This window comes from Aspergillus clavatus, genomic scaffold (assembly GCF_000002715.2).
Source record: "Aspergillus clavatus NRRL 1 1099423829803 genomic scaffold, whole genome shotgun sequence".
NCBI classification, from domain to species: domain Eukaryota; kingdom Fungi; phylum Ascomycota; class Eurotiomycetes; order Eurotiales; family Aspergillaceae; genus Aspergillus; species Aspergillus clavatus.
The window spans coordinates 17,193-38,821 of NW_001517096.1; the positions used below are offsets into that span (position 1 = coordinate 17,193).

At 52.1% G+C, this 21,629-nt stretch overlaps 6 protein-coding genes across 6 annotated transcripts, besides 1 other annotated feature; 4 read left to right on the forward strand and 2 right to left on the reverse strand.

Moving 5' to 3' along the window:
* Positions 1-2,568: 2,568 nt before the first annotated feature.
* Positions 2,569-8,101, forward strand: ACLA_077490 (ankyrin repeat protein; the record flags this gene model as incomplete). The annotated part of the gene is made up of 6 exons (XM_001270427.1): positions 2,569-3,498; positions 3,550-3,789; positions 3,840-4,161; positions 4,209-5,949; positions 6,012-7,018; positions 7,071-8,101. The coding sequence occupies 6 exons, from the start codon at positions 2,569-2,571 to the stop codon at positions 8,099-8,101; spliced, it is 5,271 nt and encodes a 1,756-aa protein (XP_001270428.1).
* A 2,722-nt stretch (positions 8,102-10,823) lies between these two features.
* On the forward strand, positions 10,824-11,999 carry ACLA_077500 (uncharacterized protein; the record flags this gene model as incomplete). The annotated part of the gene is made up of 1 exon (XM_001270428.1): positions 10,824-11,999. One exon carries the CDS (start codon positions 10,824-10,826, stop codon positions 11,997-11,999), a length of 1,176 nt encoding a protein of 391 aa, XP_001270429.1.
* Positions 12,000-12,084: 85 nt separating this feature from the next.
* ACLA_077510 (amino acid transporter) lies at positions 12,085-13,913 on the reverse strand (the record flags this gene model as incomplete). The annotated part of the gene is made up of 9 exons (XM_001270429.1): positions 12,085-12,168; positions 12,214-12,329; positions 12,388-12,415; positions 12,466-12,663; positions 12,711-12,925; positions 12,975-13,118; positions 13,175-13,506; positions 13,559-13,645; positions 13,741-13,913. The coding sequence occupies 9 exons, from the start codon at positions 13,911-13,913 to the stop codon at positions 12,085-12,087; spliced, it is 1,377 nt and encodes a 458-aa protein (XP_001270430.1).
* An 878-nt stretch (positions 13,914-14,791) lies between these two features.
* On the reverse strand, positions 14,792-16,863 carry ACLA_077520 (sugar porter family MFS transporter; the record flags this gene model as incomplete). The annotated part of the gene is made up of 6 exons (XM_001270430.1): positions 14,792-15,127; positions 15,174-15,512; positions 15,566-15,833; positions 15,879-16,322; positions 16,372-16,435; positions 16,482-16,863. The coding sequence occupies 6 exons, from the start codon at positions 16,861-16,863 to the stop codon at positions 14,792-14,794; spliced, it is 1,833 nt and encodes a 610-aa protein (XP_001270431.1).
* Positions 16,864-18,937: 2,074 nt separating this feature from the next.
* ACLA_077530 (carbohydrate binding domain protein) lies at positions 18,938-19,484 on the forward strand (the record flags this gene model as incomplete). Its single annotated transcript, XM_001270431.1, has 2 exons — positions 18,938-19,074; positions 19,127-19,484. The coding sequence occupies 2 exons, from the start codon at positions 18,938-18,940 to the stop codon at positions 19,482-19,484; spliced, it is 495 nt and encodes a 164-aa protein (XP_001270432.1).
* Positions 19,485-20,079: 595 nt separating this feature from the next.
* Positions 20,080-20,104: a microsatellite.
* Positions 20,105-20,133: 29 nt separating this feature from the next.
* Positions 20,134-21,567, forward strand: ACLA_077540 (uncharacterized protein; the record flags this gene model as incomplete). Its single annotated transcript, XM_001270432.1, has 1 exon — positions 20,134-21,567. One exon carries the CDS (start codon positions 20,134-20,136, stop codon positions 21,565-21,567), a length of 1,434 nt encoding a protein of 477 aa, XP_001270433.1.
* Positions 21,568-21,629: the final 62 nt, after the last annotated feature.

Consider the following 21,629-nt stretch of genomic DNA (forward strand, 5'->3'; position numbering starts at 1 on the left):
CCTCCAAGGGACATTGAGGTCCTTTATACCTTGTTCCCGCACCCCACAAGCATATCGATGTTACATGTGGAGAGAGCCAGTCTCCACAAGAATGTCCGTGTTATTCGGAGTTCTGACGCATAGAGCGGATGAGGCCTGTTGACAAATCTGGCGGGAAGCTCGAACAGTGAGAGATTTTGAGTCGTATTGGCAGTGGCATGATGGAGCAACAGGGTCAGTGGAACCACAAATGGGAATATCTCATGGAGATGAATTAGTCGACGAAAGGACGCTCAGACTGGAGATCCCCTTGCATGGGTATGGTCCGCGAGTCTTGACCATTAAGCCAAGACCTGGGCACATATATGCCCAGATCTTAGACTGGACTTCTCGCTAACAATTTTGAAACAGGAAAGCGACCCGAGTCACTGATGTCATGGCCAAGCAGACCCTAGAATTGGCCGAGCAATTCGGAAAGGAGTAGTGACCCCACTGACAGAAGCGCGTCATCACCAAGTTAGTAAACCGAGCGTGACCTTTGAGGCTTTGAGCAGTCGGAACGAGTCTAGAATAACGGTGCGGGTAAAGCCACCGCGTTATGTGGTCTACGAAATGTTCCTGAACCCCCAGCTTTTCCCCGTTACCTGAGATCTCTCAGGTTGTGCTCTTTCTGTTGACCCCATTACAGCGGGGCTATCCATTTGCGACAGTCATGCGATGTTACGGTCCTTGGCTGCTGGGGCTCTCACGAGATATTGAACGGTGTTACTATTCCATACAGGCTTCCTCAATGTCCTGCAATTGTACTCATTTCCAAATGAAAAGCTAGATTGTTCGTTTGTCGAGTTTAGTGCTTCCGTCGGGGAATTCCTGTTAAGTGATGACGATGGGTCAACACTGTGGCCTAGGAGAGCCAAAGACCAAACGGGAGCCGTCAAGTCATCAGGTTCTTGGATTGCTGTTGAACTTGATAGACCGAAGCAATGTGGCTGTCGCAACGCCCGGTGTGTGGAAGTGCTTGAGCAGGCTTGGGAATTCCTTGTGAAAGCGCAGCACTGGGCGGGGCCTTGGCGTTCTTGGTAGGAGGATCGACACATTGCCACTTGGTCTGCCAAGACCGGACACCGAGAAAGGAAATTCATGTACGATTCATGATATACCACGAATTTGTCTTCCACTCTCGCTGTGTTAAGACTGACATGAGTGACATTATCAGCGTAGAGGTGCCAAGCGATACTTCCCATGCTATTTCATGGTCCGTCCACTCAGGCTATTGTCTTGTCGCATCCAGTTGCAGGCTTGCTCTGAGGGGTTACGATCGTCAAGCGACTCGCGTAACCTGTCGCTGATATCCTTCTTCGAAGGACATTGCATTAAGGTCTGCGACTCAACTGACAGTAAGACGTTTCTAGTTTAGTATAATCCGTTTCCGACAACATTGTTCACGAATTGACTCCGACTCCCGCAGTCTCAGTTGAGCTGTCCAACGACGGAAAATAATTTCGATCTTCATATGTCCTAAATTTAGTAACAGAAAAATTTCCTTGTCATTCTCCGTCCGATTGCGTTTTTAATTGTGCGAATACTACTGATGTGTTGGAGGGAAAGGCATCCTGGCTTCGAAGCAGCTGGTGCGACAGGAAGTTTCGAGTTGGGAATTCGGGTGGTTCAGTTCAAAACCTACAACAACTGCAAGTTGCCCCTGATTCTCTCGACGTGTATAATGGATCTATTGCGGAGCACGACGCTACTGAATTGTCCCGAGAAAGCTCCCATTTTCCAACTAATCTGGAGAACACCCAGGTGCTCGGAGCCTCGGTGTTGACATTGTCAGTCATCTGCTGCGACAGAAATCGGAGAAAAACGTCTTGTTGTCCACATGGATGAATCTCCCGCGTAATGATTGGAAGCTTCAGTAAAGACGATAGTCTTGTTCATGCTACTCTTGAATCGCTTTCACTCCGCGCTTCACCCCAGACCATTGACAACGCTTTCGTATTTAAGGTTTCAAGTCCGCGTAATGCGTCCACTGGGAAATGCACACTCATCACAGTATGAGATCGCAGTCCCAGCGGAGGGAAGCTCTCAAGCTCCGAGAATAACTTGAACCTTCAACATCCCAGTCAATCGCACGAAGATTCGCAGCCTGCCACATGGAAGGTCTTCAGTCCATCATGTGACAGAGTGATGGTGCCTGAGGCCATCAGGGATCAGGCACCAGCTGCGATTGCCGCACTGTGATTGGCTGACAGTCTGTTAATAAGGTTACGGTAGTTGAGTCGCCCATGGTTGCGGGTCCCAAATTGACCAATAAGAAGTAGTCATTCCAGGCAGCGAGCAGGTGCCTGAAAGCTCATTTCCTGATCAGGGAATGTCCCAGGCATCAAACACACCACAAAGGGGAAGCTGCCTGGTGTCTCAAGACCCTCGTGTTCGCTTCCACCTCCACCATCATTGTGATGGCACAGTACAAGAGGCTGGTCCGCCCACGATGAAGCGTTCTTTAATCATCTCTCCGTCAAGTTACACCAATTCCGGCCAACTTTCCCTTCAGTCGTCTCTTTCCGATCGTTAGTGTCTAGTGTCAACATGGCTGAATCATACACTCTCCCCGCAGTCCCAGTGAAGCATTCAAACTTTATCAATCATGTCAAGTCCCATCCACAAGCCCCCATTCAGGACCTCGTACATCCCTACAACCAATATGATGCAGTGCTACGCAAGATTTATGCCCAGCAACCATCGCATCCAGCAGTCGCCGAGAATCTTCTCAACAACGTCCCTTTGTTCGATCGCAATGGTGAGGCAGATCTCCAGATCCGAGCGCGGGATCTGACCGCGGAGTCCGAGGAACTCAAGGCCAAGTTCATGATGCCTCTGAAGAACGAAGACCGGAGACCCAATGGCTCCCCCGCAGTGGTCTCGACCCTGAAAGAATTCCAAACAAACTTCAATTTGTTCTCTGAGAGCTCGTTGAGCGACCTCGACTGGAGTAATGTTGTCGCGGCGGGCAGTGCCGTGACCACCTCCCTTGTACCCGTTCCGGAAGAGTACCGTGACTCCAAACGTGGCCTACGCGAATTCTATCATGAAAAATTTGCCCCGGCGTCGGACGTTGACCTGTTTCTGTACGGACTGACAGAAGAACAGGCCATTGAGAAGATCAAGCAGATAGAAACCCGGATCAAGGACTCCATCCTGTCCGAAACATCGACCATTCGCACGAAGAACGCCATCACCATCGTGTCGCAGTATCCCACACGCCATGTTCAGATCGTCCTTCGCATCTACAAATCCATTGCGGAGATCCTGACCGGATTCGATGTGGACTGCTCCTGTGCAGCCTATGATGGTCAACAGGTGTACATGGCTCCGCGTGCTGTTGGTGCCTTTGTCACTCAAATCAACCAGGTCGATCTCACGAGGCGGTCGCCTTCATACGAGAACCGGCTGTCTAAATACGCTCGTAGGGGATTCGAGGTCTTCTGGCCCATGCTGGACCGTTCGCAAATCGATCCGGTAACTTTCTTCCTTCGCATGCCGCGGTGCGGGCTAGACTGATGAAGACAGACAATCTTCGAACGCAGTTTCACTCGAACCGTTGGCCTCGCCCGTCTTTTGGTTTTGGAGAAGCTCCCCAAGCCTTCCGACCGTGATGCTTACATTGATAAAAGACGACGTGAGCGCGGTAGACCAGTCCCTACGCGGAATTGGCCGGCGAGGCAGCTTCGGGGAAACATCAAAAACGACTGGGACGACGAGGTTCCCGATTGGGATGATGAGCAGGATGTGTCAGATTACCACACTTTTGTACGTGCAAATCGCAGCCTTGAGGGATTACATCGCTGAACAGTTCCCAGACCATTCCATACGGGGAAAAATTTCATGCTCGGAAGATCGAGCGACTCCTGTACACAAAGGATTTGCTTCTGAATGCGGAGTGGAATAAGCCCAAGGATCGGGAGGTCAATCTGCATCGGCACCCGGCATTTTTCGGACATTTTGACGATGTGGTCGAGGACTGCTGTGGCTTCTGTCCTGTACCTGTCACTCCTGAAGAGAAGGAATTGGCCGAGGAGGAGAGCAAGATCTACGTCTCGGGCAGGATTTCGTTCCTCAGGGATAATGCGGGCCGTCAGGAGATCGGCAGTTTCAACCCCATCACGGAGACGGATTGGACTGGTACGTTCTCGGTCTCTTGGTGGAGCCTGCTTGCTAACGAAAAACAGAAATGGCCTATGTCGGAAATACTGCCGGTCTTTGTCAGGCGATTGTGGACCATGATCTGGAGGGCGTGCAGGAGTGGCTGGCGCAAGGACACGATGTGAACCGTCGTGATTTCACCGGCCGCACTGCCCTCCATCTGGCAGTCATGACCTCAACCCCAGAGATTGTGCAGTGTCTGGTGGATCAAGGAGCCCGGCTGGTTGCCCGTTTGGCGGATGGGCGCACAGCCCTGCACCTCGCAGCTGCACGGGGCAGTGTCGACATGATCAAGACATTGCTGACGAAGAGCGAACAGAATGAGGAGGAGGAAGAGGCCAAGAAAGAGAAAGCTCGGAAGGAAGCCTCGTCGAATGATTCAAAGGACACATCCGACAACAAGGATGATGGAGAGCTTATCAGCCATCATCCCGAGAGTGAGGCTGATGATCGTTCCTTCGCTACTGGTTCTTTCGTCAAGGTCAAAAGCGACACAAAGGACGCCGCGAGCGAATCTGTACCCGACGACACGAACGAGCAGGAGCCTGATATCTACGACATCAACGTGATTGCCTGGGATAATCATGCTTCCCCGCTCCATCTTGCCATTGTGAACGGCCACGCTGCTGCCGTTGAGGAGCTGGTATCCTCGTTCGGCGCCGATGTTTTGCTGCCAATCAAGCTACTACACGGATACAACAACACTCCACGGGCTGCTATCTTAACGCTCGTTCTAGCTCTTCAATTGCCCATGGAGCAAGCCAAGGCGATGACTTCGAAGCTATTGCAACTCGGAGCCTCTCCCGCCCAAGCTGACATCGAGAAGAAAACATCGGTAACTTACATTGCTGGGTCTCCAAAGTATACAGAGCTTCTCGACCTGTATCTCGAGCATGACCATCCTGCTGTTGAACGGACCATCAACTACATTTCGACTGGCGGTTGGCGATGGAATCCCTCTGCCGAAACTTCTTTGATAACCGCCATCAAGGCTGGCAACGTCATCGGGGCGTTGAAGCTGCTCGAGGCCAACGCAAGCCCAACAATTGATTTTGACGAATTTATCAAGGTGGCGCAAGATAATTTGGAAGGAATCCGCAATAATACCTCCGATCAGGTGAAGAAGAATTTCAATACACACGTCGCTCAACCCATCATCATGGCCGTCATGAAGGACCAACCCTCGATTGCCCAGGCATTGCTTGCACGAGGCGCCGACCCCAACACAATGTCCCCGGATGCGTACCGGGTCAGGGATGACGATTATGCCAGGTCCAATCTGAAGGGAGAGTCGCTGTTGGATTGCGTGCGACAGAAACTGAAAGACCTCCGGGAGTACAAGCCTGAGACCTCCAACTTGGAACCACCAAAGCCTTTGGAGCAAGATGATGAGCACTATCTCTCGTCATTCGAGCAGGATACATATCAGATGTGGATGGCCAGAGGTGCCCTCGACGCCGCCCGCGAGCGGTACAAGGCGGATCAGAAGGCATACGAGGAGCGCCTTCAGAAGGATCAGGCACCTTGCGGCGTCGAGGAGAAGAAGATTGCCGTGAAGGCGCTGCTGGAGGAGTTTGAGATCCTTGAGGCGGAATTGATTGCTCGAGAAGCCAAGACTTTTGGAGAAATGTATCCAGACATCAAGATGAACACCAGCGATCGCCATCGCAGCTCGTCTTTCAGCATCAAGCCACCCCAATTCAAGGTGACAGTTGACTTTAAGAGACCGGATCTCAACGAAGCTACGAGAGAAGGTTACATCCAGTTGTAAGTTCCCTATGTGATTGCTTCTGATCAGACTTCACTTCCGTTGTACTAACTATTTTCAGATTCGAGGCAGCGTGGCGTGGAGATCTTAAGACCGTCAAGACCTTGACCATGGGAATGTGGGGCCCAGAGAACAAGTCACCACCGCTGGAAATTGCGACAAAGGACCACCGAGACTTCTGTCCGTTCCACCTGGCCATTATAAAGGGACATCTCGATGTCGCAAGGGCCATCATCGCGATTGCCGAGGTCCAGTATAAGCCCGAGGAGAAAGAAGACAACGTGCGGTATAGGATGCGAACGGAAAGCGACGAGGACAACGATTCCTGCTGCGAGTCTTCCGACATAGATGAAGGGGATCGTGAAGAGATTGGTATTGAGAAGCACGTCCTCGATGATCGTTTCACCATCGACAACATCGGTGAGGTCAAAACGCAAGTGGAGAGCAAAATCTCACCCCTTTCCATCCTTCAAGACAACTGCTATCTGTCATTTTTCCTCCCTTCACCAGTTCCAGAGGACGCCAAGTTTCACACTTTGATCCAGTACGCCATCTGGAAGGATGATGTTGAACTTTTAGATTTCATTTTAGACCTCGGACGTGAACTGTCCATGAAGGGGTCGAATAGCTCTGACCAGTCCATTTTCGAAGCAAAGGAGTGGGACTTTACCATGGCTATGCAGCTTGGACGTCTTCGCTGTTTGAAGGAGCTCATCAAGCGGACGGGAGCTGGCCTTCCGCTGGACAAGCTCGCGGAGCAGAGCGGGGCTGAGGTCAAGGAGAAGCCCAAATTCTACCAAGGCTTGTCCATCCACGGCAAGAAGCGCGCAGATTGGGCGGCTGCGGGTCGCGGCATCACCCCTACCCAGCCTCGGGAGGTGCACCCGCCTCTCCTGGTTGCTGCACGCCAAGGGAACGTTGATGCAGTGGAATGGTTCTTGGGAACAGCGCCTGGTCGATACTATGCAGAGTTTGCTGAGGCGTTCAAGCACGACAAACGTCTCAAGAGGCTCGCTATGGGGAATAAGGGCATTGAGCGGTCAATTACAAGCTGGTTGGAATGCCGACGTAAGTTCTCATGTGGGCTGCAGTCTTGGATTATTGACATTGACGTTCCTAGGTGACCTTGTCCTTCACTGCGCTGTTCTCTCCAAGCCAACAGACGAATCGGAGCAATTGGTCCGGTATCTCGTCAAGACTGTTCCTCACTGCATGGAGGTCAAATCCATCGAAGGATACACGCCATTGGCCCTTGCCTTCTCGCTGCAACGTTATGCCTTTGCCAAGATCCTGATTGAGGCTGGAGCCGATCAGACTGCCCGTGACAAGAAGGGCAACAATATCCTCCATTTAACGCTGAACAACGCTACTCATCCAAGTGATGAGAAAGTGAAGGCCCTTCCGAAGATTCTCGGATTGATTGATAACTCCCTGGTCCCCTCTTTGCTTCAGGAGAGATCCTCTCAGGACCCTGGCGCTCTAACGCCTTTAGCGCAGTGGATGGTTCAGGGTCTTACGTACCCAACATATGGCGCACATATCGTACAGGAGTCAGGCAACCAGATGAAGGCGCTCAAGATTATCCTGGACTTTGCACAGCCAACTGGGCAGAAGCATCTAGAGGTTCTCGATGGAGCTGGAAACACTGTGATCCACGATGCTGTACGATGCGGGGTGCCGCAGACGCTCGAGTTGCTGGTCAAGCGCCGACCAGACCTTCTTCATCGTGAGAACGCATCTGGAACGACACCAGCGGAACTTGCCGAAGCCGCCTGGGTCGCCGAGGTGACCTCCAACCCTCCGAATCACGAACGATCCAACCACAACCTATTCAGTTCCTGGAGCAGAGATCGATACAGCGAGAGCCTTGTTCGCCGCAAACCGGATAGCTTTGTCATGGAGAACGACCAGGCTCCTACGCTAAAGCGGAAGATCTACGATTTCTGCTGCAAGAGCTCGGAGGGTGTTTCTGCGAAGCGGCGGTTGGTGACTCTGTTCGAGGCCAATGAGGTCGCTAGGCGATTGGCATCGAAGCATGCAGAGGACACTGGACGGTCCAGATATCGGTCAAGAAGACGGTGGATGGACCCAAATGAGGGCGATTTCGCAGATGAAGTCCAAGCGTGGCATAAGTCTGCATACCAGGGATAGAGGTTTTTTTTTTTTTTTTCTTGTTATTGTTAAAGGGTTCAGTACATAGTTGGACTGATTGTAAAGAATATGAGAATGAATATCTGCATGTTTATAAGATGAAGTTCCGTTGGACGCATAGTCCCAGCGAACTTTCTGATATATCTCGATGTCATATTCCGCGGCATTGAAAAACATGGTGGTGGGGGGGAAAGTATCCCATACCAATGGTTTTACATCCTGACAAATTGGTATAGCATAAATGCTTTGAGGATGCATATTTGCGTAGAAGATCCGGCTGGTACGGCCTCCCTGCTACCCTACTACTCATAATGATATTTCTTGGTAATCTCCAGTGGCAGAAAGACGTATAAACACTCACTGTAAATAGCTTTAGTTGGCTAAGAGCAGTCTGGGAATGTGACCCTTCAAAGTCATACCAGATAGCTGTGGCATGGTACAACATAACGGAGGGCTCAAGTGCAATTACTACGGCAGTAAGGACGGGAGAGGAAGAATTGAAGAAGACGTCCCGTCAGAAAATCGGGGCTTCCATCCCATTTCACTGAAATCACAGTGTGTTCTGTGTATGAGATGTCTCGATTAAAGATGGGTGCACTGAGGACTATCGAATAGGGCATTGTTGTTCTCAGGGACCAATGAATTGGCGAGGTCAGCTACGGCTATTGAGCACTACAGCCTGTCATCCCGGCTGATCCGTCGGAATTTTATACCATGATGATTATCGCTGGGACGTATGAAGCATGAAGAGTGCCCCGCCACTGATCGGAGAGCTATGGGAATAGAATAAAGGAGAAGAGGATATGGGCCTTAAGCCATCAATGCCCTGAAGTCAAGGAAACTACAGCCACGGATGGTCATTCCAGCGGCGGAGGGGGAACAGTTGCTCATGTTTAGTGTTTACTATGGCAAGACGTCGAGGGTTGCTTGCATATCAACAATAAATGTCTGCAAATTCAGTTCCCGTGTTAGCAATGTTGTGCATTTTAGTAAAGAGGAAAACCTTACAGATACTCGTGCTAGCTGATCCTGATAATCAAGTCATTCAGACGTGGTCGATTTCCTATTTGTACCATCCGAACGGAAGCCCTCGAATCCGCCTCCACGATGCTGTGTTGCAACGACAGTCATCTGCATTTCAGAGAGAGGCTCATTAGTCGAAGTCATGAATTAGCCCATGGGAAGATGAAAATAACTAAAGTCTGTTGAGTCGTAACCAGCCCATGCCGTCTGATATTGGCAAGTTCGGACCGAGCAACTTCTTATGGTGATGTTGCTGGGCTTCAAGCGCTCTAAACGACTCGTGGTGTCGCCAGGCTTGGTTTCACTCTCTCAAACAGAGAGTTCTCCATCGCCAAACAACGCATTGAACGCACATTGCGAAAGAGAGAGCACAGTGAAAGATGCTTCGAAAAAATGGAAGAAGCAAAGACCCAGGGTGTTTGAAACTTTCAGTCCAGGTTGTTGAATTCTGAGGGTAGGGCCCTATCCTTGTCGCCGTCATGCAAAGTCTTCCTTTTCATCACACTCTACAGTCCATATCATGCGCCCGCAACATTACACCGGCGGCCCCCAATGCCGGCATTCAGCAAAGTATGGAGAGACGATCGTAATCTCTCTCAGAGGTACTGGTTCCTCTCTTTGGCCGGACAATGGCTTTGGTGTTCTCACAAAAGAAAATTCCCGCAGAGAATGGAAGCTGGTAGCCTGGTAGTGAGGAGCGGGCCGAGAGCTGTACATGATGTGTCACATTGTTGGGGAATTCAACGAACAGCAATACAGTCCCGACTGAGGTGCAGATGCAGGGCGTCAACTATTGTTTCAGCAGTGCTGCATCTCATCTCGTTTGGGAAATTGGGGGGTGGTGGGTTGAACTGCCGGGGTCGGACTTGCGGAGGTAGATGATTCGGATGCTTTGCAATCGCGGACTTACTGGAGACTTGACAATCGCAGATTTTTTCCCTGCACCTGAGTACCGATCGCTTCTACTCCTTCCAACGAAGATGTTGGAAAATCCCGCAACTTCCGTCGAGATGCCGCAGCTTGCATACACTTTGCAGCAACACAATGTCATGGTCACAGAATCAGTCAACCGATCAAACAATCAGAGCCTCTTCTGTAGCACACGATCGATCGTGACCGATTGCGCCAGCATAACATGGGAGACCTGGTATCATGGGATGGTCGAGACTCAAGGTTGAAGCTTAGAGGCACTGACGGCCGCGTGTGACCGTAGACATTTCCTAAGGAGATGAGAGCATGAATAGCCGACTCTATAATCCGTGATTGATAATACCTCAGATCTTCAAGAGCGTTTCTTCAATGAGACATGCTCGTGATGGACTGGGATGTGGTTGGTGTGAGGAAGTGTTGATGGTTAGCGCTGCGTGTACCTTGTTGATGCAGCCTGAGGATGATGGCGCCAAACCATTAATGGCCTGCGTTGGGCCATTGCTGCGTTGTTGCTGCCTGAACGGTGCCTGAGTCAATGCCTGATATTCCTGGCAAGAAAGGACATGTGACGCTAACACGTGCCTGACTCTTTCTTGCAGCCTGAGCGCTGCCTTAGGATAAGACCCGGGGATGCCTGGGAGTTCAGGCCGCCGAGAGGGACCACACACCACGTGACTGCTAGTCCCGATTTGGCACCAGGCACCATCGCGAGATACGCAAATCGGCAACACACACCACGAGAGGAAAATCGTCAACACCACATTCCACCATGTCACATTCGCCCACTATGGCCTCGGATGGGCTCAATGCCGCGCCGCCTCCTCCGTCAAACCTCCTCGATCTCCCCTTCAATATTCAGACGCTTCGCTCCAAGTTCTTCACCCTCGACGCGCCCGTGACCATGTCCCTCTCCGAATTCAACGCCGCCTGGCGCTTCCTCGACAACATCTACGTGCGCAACCAGACCCGGCAGAGCAACGGTCGCACTATCGAATATTACTGGTGCCGATTATGGCGCAAGACAGCACATCAATCGCGGATCGCTCCGGAGGAGCGCAAGCGCAAGCGCACGGTCCGCGCGCCGGTCGCGTGTCCCTGCCGCGTTAAGGCGGTCACCGAGGGCGCGATGATCACCTTCTCGCGGCTTGGGGAGGCCCACAACCACGAGTACGCGGCGCTGGAACATAAGGTCACCTCCGGGGTGCGGGAGCTGGCGGCCAAGGAGGTGTCCAAGGGGTACAAGCCGAGTGAGATCGCGCAGATTCTCAAGAGTACAGGGAACGGGAATATGGATACGCTGCTGGCGGCGGGCGGGAGTGGGTTGACTCTGAAGGACATCCACAATGCGCGACAGTCGCAGACGCGGCGCAAGTCGATGCCGCCTGAGCGGAAGGAGCCAACGGAGCGGGATGAGCAGGCCAGCCGGGCGGCGGCGCTGCGGGGGGAACACATCCGGGAGGTGCTAGACGGACTACATCGGAAATACCATGAGCTAGAGTCGTTGACGGCGAGGTGGCCAGCGGAGGCGCGGGAGGAAGCGATCGAAAGCTGGATCAAGGAGCTGGATGAGCGCACGCAGAGCCTACGACGGGAATCCTTGGAGACGATCCGGAACCGGCTGAAACCGCAGTTCCAATGGGCGTTGATGGTGGTCCAGCCGACAATCGCAACGCCGACACAGAATGCACCCGGCCTGATCCCACCGGTCTACAGTGCACCGCCGGGTCTGCATCCACCGCCTGGTTTCATTGCTACCCCCGTTCGTATAGCCGCACCTGTGCAGAGTGCCACCCTCGGTCCGAGTCCGAGAGCGGCCTTTGGCGCAAGTTCTCCAGGTTCGGAAAGTGTAGCCCCTGTTTCTGTGGCACAACCCGGTCCTGTAGCAGCAACACCCGGGTCTGTAGGGAACGTAGCGGTGAAGTCACCTCCAAGCGATGACACATGAATTGATATGATACATGACAAACGATTTCTATGTTCTGTACAAGTAGCTGGCTATACAAGCTTAAATGCAAGTCTATGAAGGATGTTTAGGCATTGTTCGCGCACGAGAAACTCGCGCTCCCGGGATCGTCGTGTAGGGCTTTTCCGGATACGTAGAGACCCAGACCGCACTATAACAATTAGCGATGATCCTATACTTGGGTAGACAAACATACAATGCAGGCTGCAATGCCGATAATGAAGACATTGAAAATGGTCAACGTGGTCTTCATGGGGGTCGAGAAGTACCGGCCCTTATTGAGATGCAGCCAGAAGAGGGCGCTGAATCCGTCTGCAACAGTCAGTTAGTCCGAGAATTTCGATACAAGGACAGGTCGTAGAAAACCTACAAGTGAACCAGCTTGCAAAGAGCGACGCCTATCGTGTATTAGCAATGTTTGCGACAAATGTGGCTTGATGAAACATACCACCAAACTCAGCAGGTTATTGAACACGGGAATCGCCTCGGCGATAATCCAAGCGATGATCCAAGTCACCAGTCCGATCAGCACCCACGATCCTGCCGACACGAGATCACGCTTGTGCATGCGGTCGCTGTGCCGCCACAGCCGCACGTATATGTATTTGGCCGCGACATGGCCGTTGACCACACCGCCGATGATAATCTGTCACACTATCAGATATGGTTCGGACAGACGAAGGGAGAACTTACCGTCGGCAAGGCGACGCCGTACGCCACCTTCCGGACAACAGGACTAGCGGAGCCCAGCGCAGGAGATGTCACACCGTCACCGGTGTAGCAATAGATGACCACGGCAGCGACGATGTACAGACAGGTGTCGAGTCCTTGCAGCAGGAAGAGGGACTTGGGATAGTCACGGGGGTTTTTGAGTTCCGCCATAAATCCAAAGAAGGCAACGTGGCCGGCTGCTGGGGTCAGTGGATGTCTACAGAACAAAAAGAGAGTGGGACATACAGAAGGAGAACACGATGTTACAGACGGCGAGGAAAGCCTTGTACAGACTGGTATCAACCGTAGCATTGAGGCTTCCTTTCCACGGACGCTGGATACCCACCGAAATCATGACGATCATGACGGCCGAAAAGACGCTAATAAATGCTGCGGAGGATTAGCAACAAAGTCACAACGTAGGAAGGTAGTGAGCTGCAACGCACACGCAACCGAAAGGAAAGACACCTTGGAGAGCGTTCGGGGCAAACACAACACGAACGAAATGGCCAGTCCCACGACGCTAAAGACGATAGAACAAGTTCCGTGCTCAGTGATGTTGTTCATCGCGACGGCAAAGGTCAAGATATGGCTCGCCATGATGAAGACGACGAGCAGCAGCTGGCCCGTGCCGAAGAGTTCCCGGCCGAAAGCACCCAGTAGCACCTCGCCGGCGTCCGCCATGCTGTGGATGTGCGGATAGCGCCATTTGAACTGACCGATGGTGTAGCCGGTATAGGTGGACATCAAGCCCAGGCCTATCATCAAAATAATGGCACTAGCGGTCACAGTGAGTATCACATTGACAAGTTGTTATCGAGGTTACTCACGGGACCAGTCCAAGAGCAGCAACGACCGCTGGCAACGACAGGATGCCCAGAGACACCGTCTCGGCAACCATGACTACTTCATTAGCACTCCACCAGCTTCATTCCATGCAGGCCACTCACGGAAACCACATTGCCTAGTCCAGTCAGTGAAGTGAATTCCAAATAGAAGTTGCCAAACTCACCACCAGCTCAAGGTCTTGTACTTAACCTCGGCATGCTCCTCATCGCCAAACGCATCCTGATACTCCGGCTGGACATCCTGCTGCTTCTCAAAGTCATGATCGCTATCGGAGACACCCTGCGGATGCACGAAATCCGCATCCGCACCATGAGGGGACCCTGATGTTTTGAGCATCGAACCCAATGACGACAGGCAAGTGGTGACAGAGGACAGGCGTGGGCAGCTATGTACCGTTCAGCGGCGGACGAGTGGAGACACGAAAATTCTTAAGCGGCAGGAGAGCTCTGTCCTCGAGATGCCGTTCATGCGACGCGGTAAGGAGCCGTGTTCCAACGCGATATGATAAACTCTTACTACGCTGCAATCACGGAATCAAGATGAAGTCAAGATTCAGGTCAGTAACCACGTTGAATTCGAACGGACCGATAGTCAGATGGCGATAGATATGACTCAAAGCCTGACAGCCAAGCGGCGTCCTCGGCCCAAATCGCTCTGTGTGTTCCATCTGATCGTGACGCTCCCCGTGGAAATTGTACTTATGTGTTACCTAATGCCGAGAGAGTCGAGAGCCTGAGGCAAAAGACGACTGGAGAACCACGGGAATCGTTGGCCAATGGGAGAGAGAGGTCACCCCAGGCTTGCGAAAGACACGCCGCAATATGATTGGCTGGACAGAATTTTTTAGCCTAAAGGGGCGATTTATGCGATTAAAGTTCATGGAAGCGGGCCTCGGTTGGCGCTTTGAAGCCAATCAGAGGCGTTCTACTGCAGATCTCATGCAGTGCTTAAAATTTAATTCATTCAGGCACAAGAAAGGAAGGCTATGAACTTGTGAATTATGACAGATGACAGATGGAGTAGTGCTTCGAAAAGCATCGACTATGGGAACAGGTTATGATGTACTCAGTCAGCAAGGTAGTTTGGAGGTGAAGTTTTCATTAGGAAGAGCCGATTAGAAAAGCACGTAGTTGAGATGCACACATCCTGCAGGAATATATCTCCAGGCACAATGTCCACAACTGCACCGTGGTCATTCCCATTCTCGCCTCTGACTATTCGTAATCATAAAGTTGTTTCTGGGGTGGCACATCCTGTCGGAGAAGATACTTCTTCGCGTACCACGGTAACATCGCCCGGTAGTGGTTAACATGCTTGGTCGTCGGGACGGAAAAGACCTGGTCCAGCTCCTCGAGGGACAGGGCCTTGGTTTCCGGCAGGCAGAAGTAGCAGAAGATCCAACCGAAGAAGTTCCATGCCGCGTACCAGCCAAAGGCACCGGTCGGAGTAAAGGCTTTGTTCAGTGACGGCCAGGTCAGGGAGACGATGAAGTTGAAGCCCCAGGTGGTGGCTGTGGCGAAGGACATGCCGAGGTCTCGGATGTATAACGGCTTCGCTGGTCAGTACTTATCAAAAATGAGAGGGCGAGGGTCTTACAAATGCTTCAGCGGAGTACGTGAACGGCACTGGCCCCTCGCCGGGTGAGTAGACGACCATGAAGAGGTAGATGCCCGTTGCCACGCAGGCCGTGCGAGGCGTCAAGTCCGGGATGTAGAATGAGAACCCCGTGAACAGCAGGAACAGACACATCAGAGGAAAGGTCGTCAACAGCAGATTCCGTCGACCGAAAGTGTCGATGGTATACACTGCGGGGAGAGCGAAGATCCAGTTGGTGATGCCACAGCCCAGAGACGTGACAAGGGCCATACGCGTGCTGAGGCCTGCTTCTCGGAACATTGACGAGGAATAGTACATGATGGCATTGACGCCACAGAACTGTAAGAGTCAACGAGTGTCAAAGCCTGGAGTATCTGAGGACTTCGACTAACCTGCTGCATGAACATGACGAAGAAGGACGACTGAGCCGCACGTCGGTTCCGGGGGATGGTGAACATCTCACCAAGGAGGTTCTTGCCCTCGCGGAGTTTCTCTTCGATCTTCAATGCCGAGTGGATGTAATACAGATCTCGAGCTGCTTGGAATGAAGAGGGACGGAACCGACAGAGTGCGTTGAAAGCGTCCTCGTACCGGTCGCGCATCATGTACCACCTGGGTGATTCGGGGCAGAAATAAACCTGCATGCACACGAAGAAGGGTCTAAAATCGTCAGCAGTTGTGAACAACACTCAATGGCTGACTTACGGGATCGCAGTCGAGCCCAGCATCAATCTCCAGTTGAAGCCAGGAATGGTGGAGTGCGACACATCCATAAACGCAACTGACGCAATGTAGCCCAACATAATTCCAAACGCGGTCCACATCTGCCACATCATGACCAGAGCACCACGGATGTTCGCGGGAGCGCACTCGGCACCGTAGACTGGGGTGGTGGTGGATTTGGCACCCACCGCGAAACCAAGGAGAAACCGTCCCAACAATAAATTCCACCAGGTGTGAGCGGCTGCCATCCAGAACGAGGCGGCGAAGGAAATGAAACACGAGATGAAAATACAGCCGCGACGCCCGAACCAGCGATTCAGAGGTGCCGTGGTCCAGCATCCGATGAGCGCGGAGCAGAGGTAGGGTGCGCCGTTAAGAAGGCCTTGAAGCCAAGTGTCGGTGACATTGAACTCAGCAAAGTAAAATCTGTTCTTATCAGTATCGTGCAGGAAGGATGGATTGCGGATAGGTATACTCTTGCGCGCCGTTGACAGCCGTTTGATCCATTCCTTGCACAATTGCAGATCCAGCACAGAGAACTGATGCATATTTAGACAAGGCATGAGCTGTGAGAAGGCAACATACTGGTCATGAAGTACATCATGAACGGCTGATTCCAGCGATGAGTCTTCTCCCGACGGAGGAGCTCTTTCTCGCCCTCTGACAGATCGTCCATCTGCTCAAACCCTCGAGGGTCTCGGGCAACGAGTGCACCTTTCCTAAGGTCATCGAGGATATGTTCGAGGTGCTTCTCCCGAGCAAAAGCCTCGACATCGCTGAGCAGTTCCTCGCGACTCAACCCTGCCAGCGGATTCTTGAGTTTGGTGTTGGTGGTTTTGGGCTCGGACCCATCGCGAGCCCACTCCCGAGCAGTTACTGCGTCGGCGGCGTCATGTTTCTCGATGGAATTGGATGATTCATGGTGGGAGAGGGTGGGAGCCTCTGGGTCAGAACTCTTCTCCCCCATGGTGGCAGATCACTGACGGCGGCCGGGGGTCGGGTGGGTATAGTGGGTAAAGTTGGGGGGAAATACCGCACAAATGAGAGGTTGTGAACTTGTGACAGGAAACTCTGGGGAAATGTCCCCGGAGGAGTCGACAACAGCCTTTTATGGCTGAGTACTCCCCGGCATCTTTCTTGCTTCCTGACAGGGATCTTGATTTGCTCCTGGCAAGATCATTTCTTGCGCTGACTCGGTAACCTTCACTCCAGCCTCAAACAGGGCCGCATGCATCTCAGGCCAAGAGCAGTGGGGTTAGAACAAAGACACAGATGGCGTAGATGGCTGGCGGCCGGCGTCCCTAGTGCGGTGATGAGGCAACGCCTTATGCGAAGCGGGGATTGCCCTGTTGAACGGACCAGGGTGGAATTACCCTGATTGAACGGTTGAAACCCAAGGATGTAATACTAGAGCGGCTCGATTAAAGTCATGACTGTGCCAAGGCAGTCAGAAGTCCATGCACTCTTCCAGTCGTTATCAGGCAGTCTACGGAGTACAAGGCTGAGTGATGACTCCGCAATCTCACCAATCGATGATATCTCCAAGGTAAGGCACGCTGAGAGCGCAGTGATATCCCAGTCTGTCAATTGAGTCTCAGGGAAGTCTCACAGCATCATGAGTATGCCATATAGACTTTGCTTTGTCCACAGCCCGCAGTCTTGTGGAGGGATGATCGGCGTGGGAATAAGCTCGGCATGCTTGGCGCCCAGACCGGAGCAACCAGTCATGGTGGGAAGGACGGCGGAGGCCAAGCAGTACTGTGCCCAAGATCATCGCAAATGATGCACTCGGGTGGAGGCCAAGAAATCGGGCATAGAGTGGCCTGAGCGGATCGAGACAATTCTCGGACATATGAATTCAGAATTGTTGTGGAAGACTATCTGGGTCTCTAGTCCTCATGACCGACCGGGGTCAGCTCCCAAGGCTGGAATTCCGCAATCGGCGATGATGTTACTACACTGGAGTGGATGATGCTGTCAGTGCAACATGGCGAATGCCTCGTGGCATGGACCCCCGCACATTCCAACCACGCTGTGAACAGCAAGCCTAAAGCTAAAGTTCATCGAACGTCCACCGATAGATCCACAAAGAGTATGGAGTATATCTGGACCATTCAAAGGTCGGATTACGCCGATATTAAGATCGACTTGCTCTTTAGCGAGGCTGCGCAGCTCAGAGAAGGATTCAACACCACTGGCAATCTGACCCTTCTCGAGTGAAGCCGCATGGGATGCATCGTCCCACGTGACGTGCCACACGACACAGACGGAAACAGACGAGGAATGTGGACTTACAAGCCACACTACTCTGTATTGTGGTTTCAAGTCACAATGTGCAGAAAATAAGGGCGTGGATTCCATCGTCTGTTCCTGGACTCCCTGCGCCGCGCTTGTTTAAAAAGACTGTCACTCATGGATCCAGCACTCGATGTCCAAGGGCAGATATGTGATGATGTCCATAAGCTCAGGGAGAGTGCAAATCAGAAACTCATTGCTAGAAGAATGTCCGCTTCAACAGGTCGAATGATTCCCTTACTCTCATGGCTCTGACTGTCGAAGGACCAAGGAGATGAAGAAGCTATGGGCTGACTGCATAGACGACTCGACCTCAAACATTAAACCCTGGCCGTTTTCCTTAATGGAGACGGACCATCTACGCTTACCACTATGTTCCAGGAAGCGAGAGATGATAATCATCCTACTGAACAACTCCTGTGTCTCTGTGCTCGGTGGAATGAATGGGCAAGATCAACCCTTCACAGCTCTGACATAATCATGTGTGAATCCGGATAATTCACCTCGAATGTATCACCGCGATGCTCGGTTTATTCCCTGCTTGATTAGTGATTACGGTCGACTTAGCGTGAGCACCATAGCTCGATGTGGTGATTGATGCGGGTTTTCCCGTTTGCTGATGGGTGGCCCAATATCCTCCAGGCAGCATGTCTCACTTTGCAGGATTATAGGATTATAAATAGGCAGACAGCTCTTCCCCATTTTGATGAACATCTTCATCTCACTTTCAGCTGACTGAATGCACAATGGCACTCGGGAGCTCCTGCAACCTTCTGTCAAATCCCTCCTTCGAAACGGGGACTTTGCAGCCATGGATCACATCCGCTGTTAATATGGCGAAGGTCAGCAATGGTACCCAGGCATATAGCGGGGATTACTATCTGTAAGGGGCTTGGAATTCCATCTCACCGATCTCCTTCAGTAACACGCCGCAGGGACCTCGAAACCGCGGTTGGAAATCGAGGCATTACCATCTCGCAGGTTGTCAAGAACCTCGATCCCAGGCTTGACTACACCTTCACCATGCATGTCCAATCGTCAGCACTGGCCGCGAATTACTGTTCCTTCTATGCATATGCGGGTCTCAACGCGACTACCGGGTTCATTGCTTCCGACACCCTGTATGACTCCGGTGAATGGACATTGGTCACTGGTCAATACCGGCCGAAGCTCTCGAGGGAGTTCCTGAACATTATTGCTAGTTGTACTTTCGAGGATTCGTCAAATACTGGGCATGTCTTTATCGATGATGTTACTTTGAGCGCCTCGGATGGTTGTCCGTCTGCTGAGTGAGATTGTTGAGAAGCTATGGCCAGCTTAAAAGGAAACATATGCTTGGGAGTCAATGGATTCGATGCTGGATAAGATCGTGCTGAGCACCTCAACGAACTTGGATATTTTTCTCTAACTGCGTTGGCGATTCATCTTGATTGGCTGCCTGAAAAGGGTTGTACTACTGAAACAACTGCCAATATAATGGTCACAATCATCTCCACGTTCATTCATCGTAGAGTTTAATCTCCTCACCATAACAATTCAGTTTTTCTATATATCTATGCATTTACCGGGGCCACGGAGGTCAAACGCTGATGAGTTGTGCCCAAGTCGTGGGTTCCGGGGGAGCCTTAAGCAATATCGAATGTATTCGGAACCCCAGTCGATACGTTCAGTCATAAGGATAGCACTCAATCGATCAATGACCACAGATTCATTTCAGCAAATCCTCTCACTGCCTCATCATCTGGTGGTACTTTTTCCATCTCCTAGACAACACCCAATTGGAGAGATACAAGCAATGTGATACCTCATATTGAACTGCATCAACACCGGCTTACTGCAAGCAGAATAGTGCGACATCTACACTTCAACTTTTTTTTTTCACGATGGACTTTCTTTCTTTCTTTCTTTCTCTCATGTGTGCAACTACTCGAAGACTTCCGTCATGCTCGCTGGGCTCCCTGCAGAAATAGTCTTGCTAATAGCCGAATCGCTCGAGAACGGCTCGGACGTGGTGAATCTAGCACGATGCTCCCATCAGTTGCACAGGATCACAATTCACCAGGCCTACAGATCCATTGATATTAAACATTACTGCACGGTGTCCTTGTCCACATTGGTAAACACGCTCTTCCAGAAGCCGAAATATGCGCAAAGAGTGCAACGCCTCAGCTTCAACAAACTCCAAGCTCACTTGCACCAAGACCACGACGAGAGACCATCTGCTGTCCGGGCCCTGAGCCCATTTGTCATGGAAACTGTGAAGGAACTGAGTTCTTGTCCAGCGGAAAAGAACGAATGGGTGGCTGCCTTGTCTGCAAACACGGACCCAGACGAGATGAGCAGCGATGCATGGTTGGCAGTCTTGCTCTGCTGCGTGCCCAACATCGAATACCTGGAGATGGAATGGGGCTCCCCCAGCTCCGTATTTTCCTCGCGGTTATTGAACCGTGCCGCGTTGCGGAGAGGCGCGTTCTCTAGTCGTCTTCTATTCACCCGGCTGCGCGAGACCTCGATCAAAAGTCCCTACGAGGAGCTCGAGCCTTACCCGCTGGAGAAAGTGGCGCCGTTCTTTCGATTCGAAACTATGCGGAAATTTCGAGGGTCGCGGCTCTGCGACATGGACGATCGATGGCCCAACAGGTTCAGCATGATGGTACCCCTGGGTACATCCTCGGTTGAGCACATCGAGCTCGAGCAAGCACATTCCGCCCGCGCGTTCCATACCTTCATCAAGGCGTGCAAGAACCTCAAGACCTTCCGACATCTTCAGCGGCGATCGTACGGCACCTACCTCCACAGCTACAGCTTCCACTTCCCGAACATGCAGTACAACCGCTTCAGCCAGTTCCTGGAGCGGGCGAGGAGGACGCTGGAAAGCCTGCACCTCGACCACTACTACCAAGAAGATGGAGATGACTGTAACGACTGGATGACTGACTGGTTCGGCAGCCTGAGGTCTTTCAAGAAGCTGAAGCACGTCCATTTGCGAATGCGCCGGTTCGTCGTGGCGGATTACGATACCGAGAAGGTGGTGATTGGCTTGAAACGCCTGCTGCCGGCGTCAATTGAGCATCTGTCGCTTTCGGATCTGGACGGGCCGCAATTCTGCGTCGCTATCAGTGAGTTGAGGCGTTTGGTTGCGGCGCGCGACAGGTTTCCGAATCTCACGGCGATCTCGCTCGAAGGGAACTGGGGTGGTGGATATTCCGCGAGGGCCACGTCGCTGCCAAAGCGAGAGGTCATGGCTCTGAGCGAGAAGCTTTGGAAGGACTGCGAGCGGGCGGGGGTTTCCCTTAATCTCCGCAGCAATCGAGCCCCTGTCAGCCGGTATGGAGGACTCCAGGAGCGCTGGGTACATTATTTCCTGGACGGGTGATGTAGAACAATCATATTGCGTATTCCAACATGGGCAGCCTCAATTGATATATACCTGGCTGT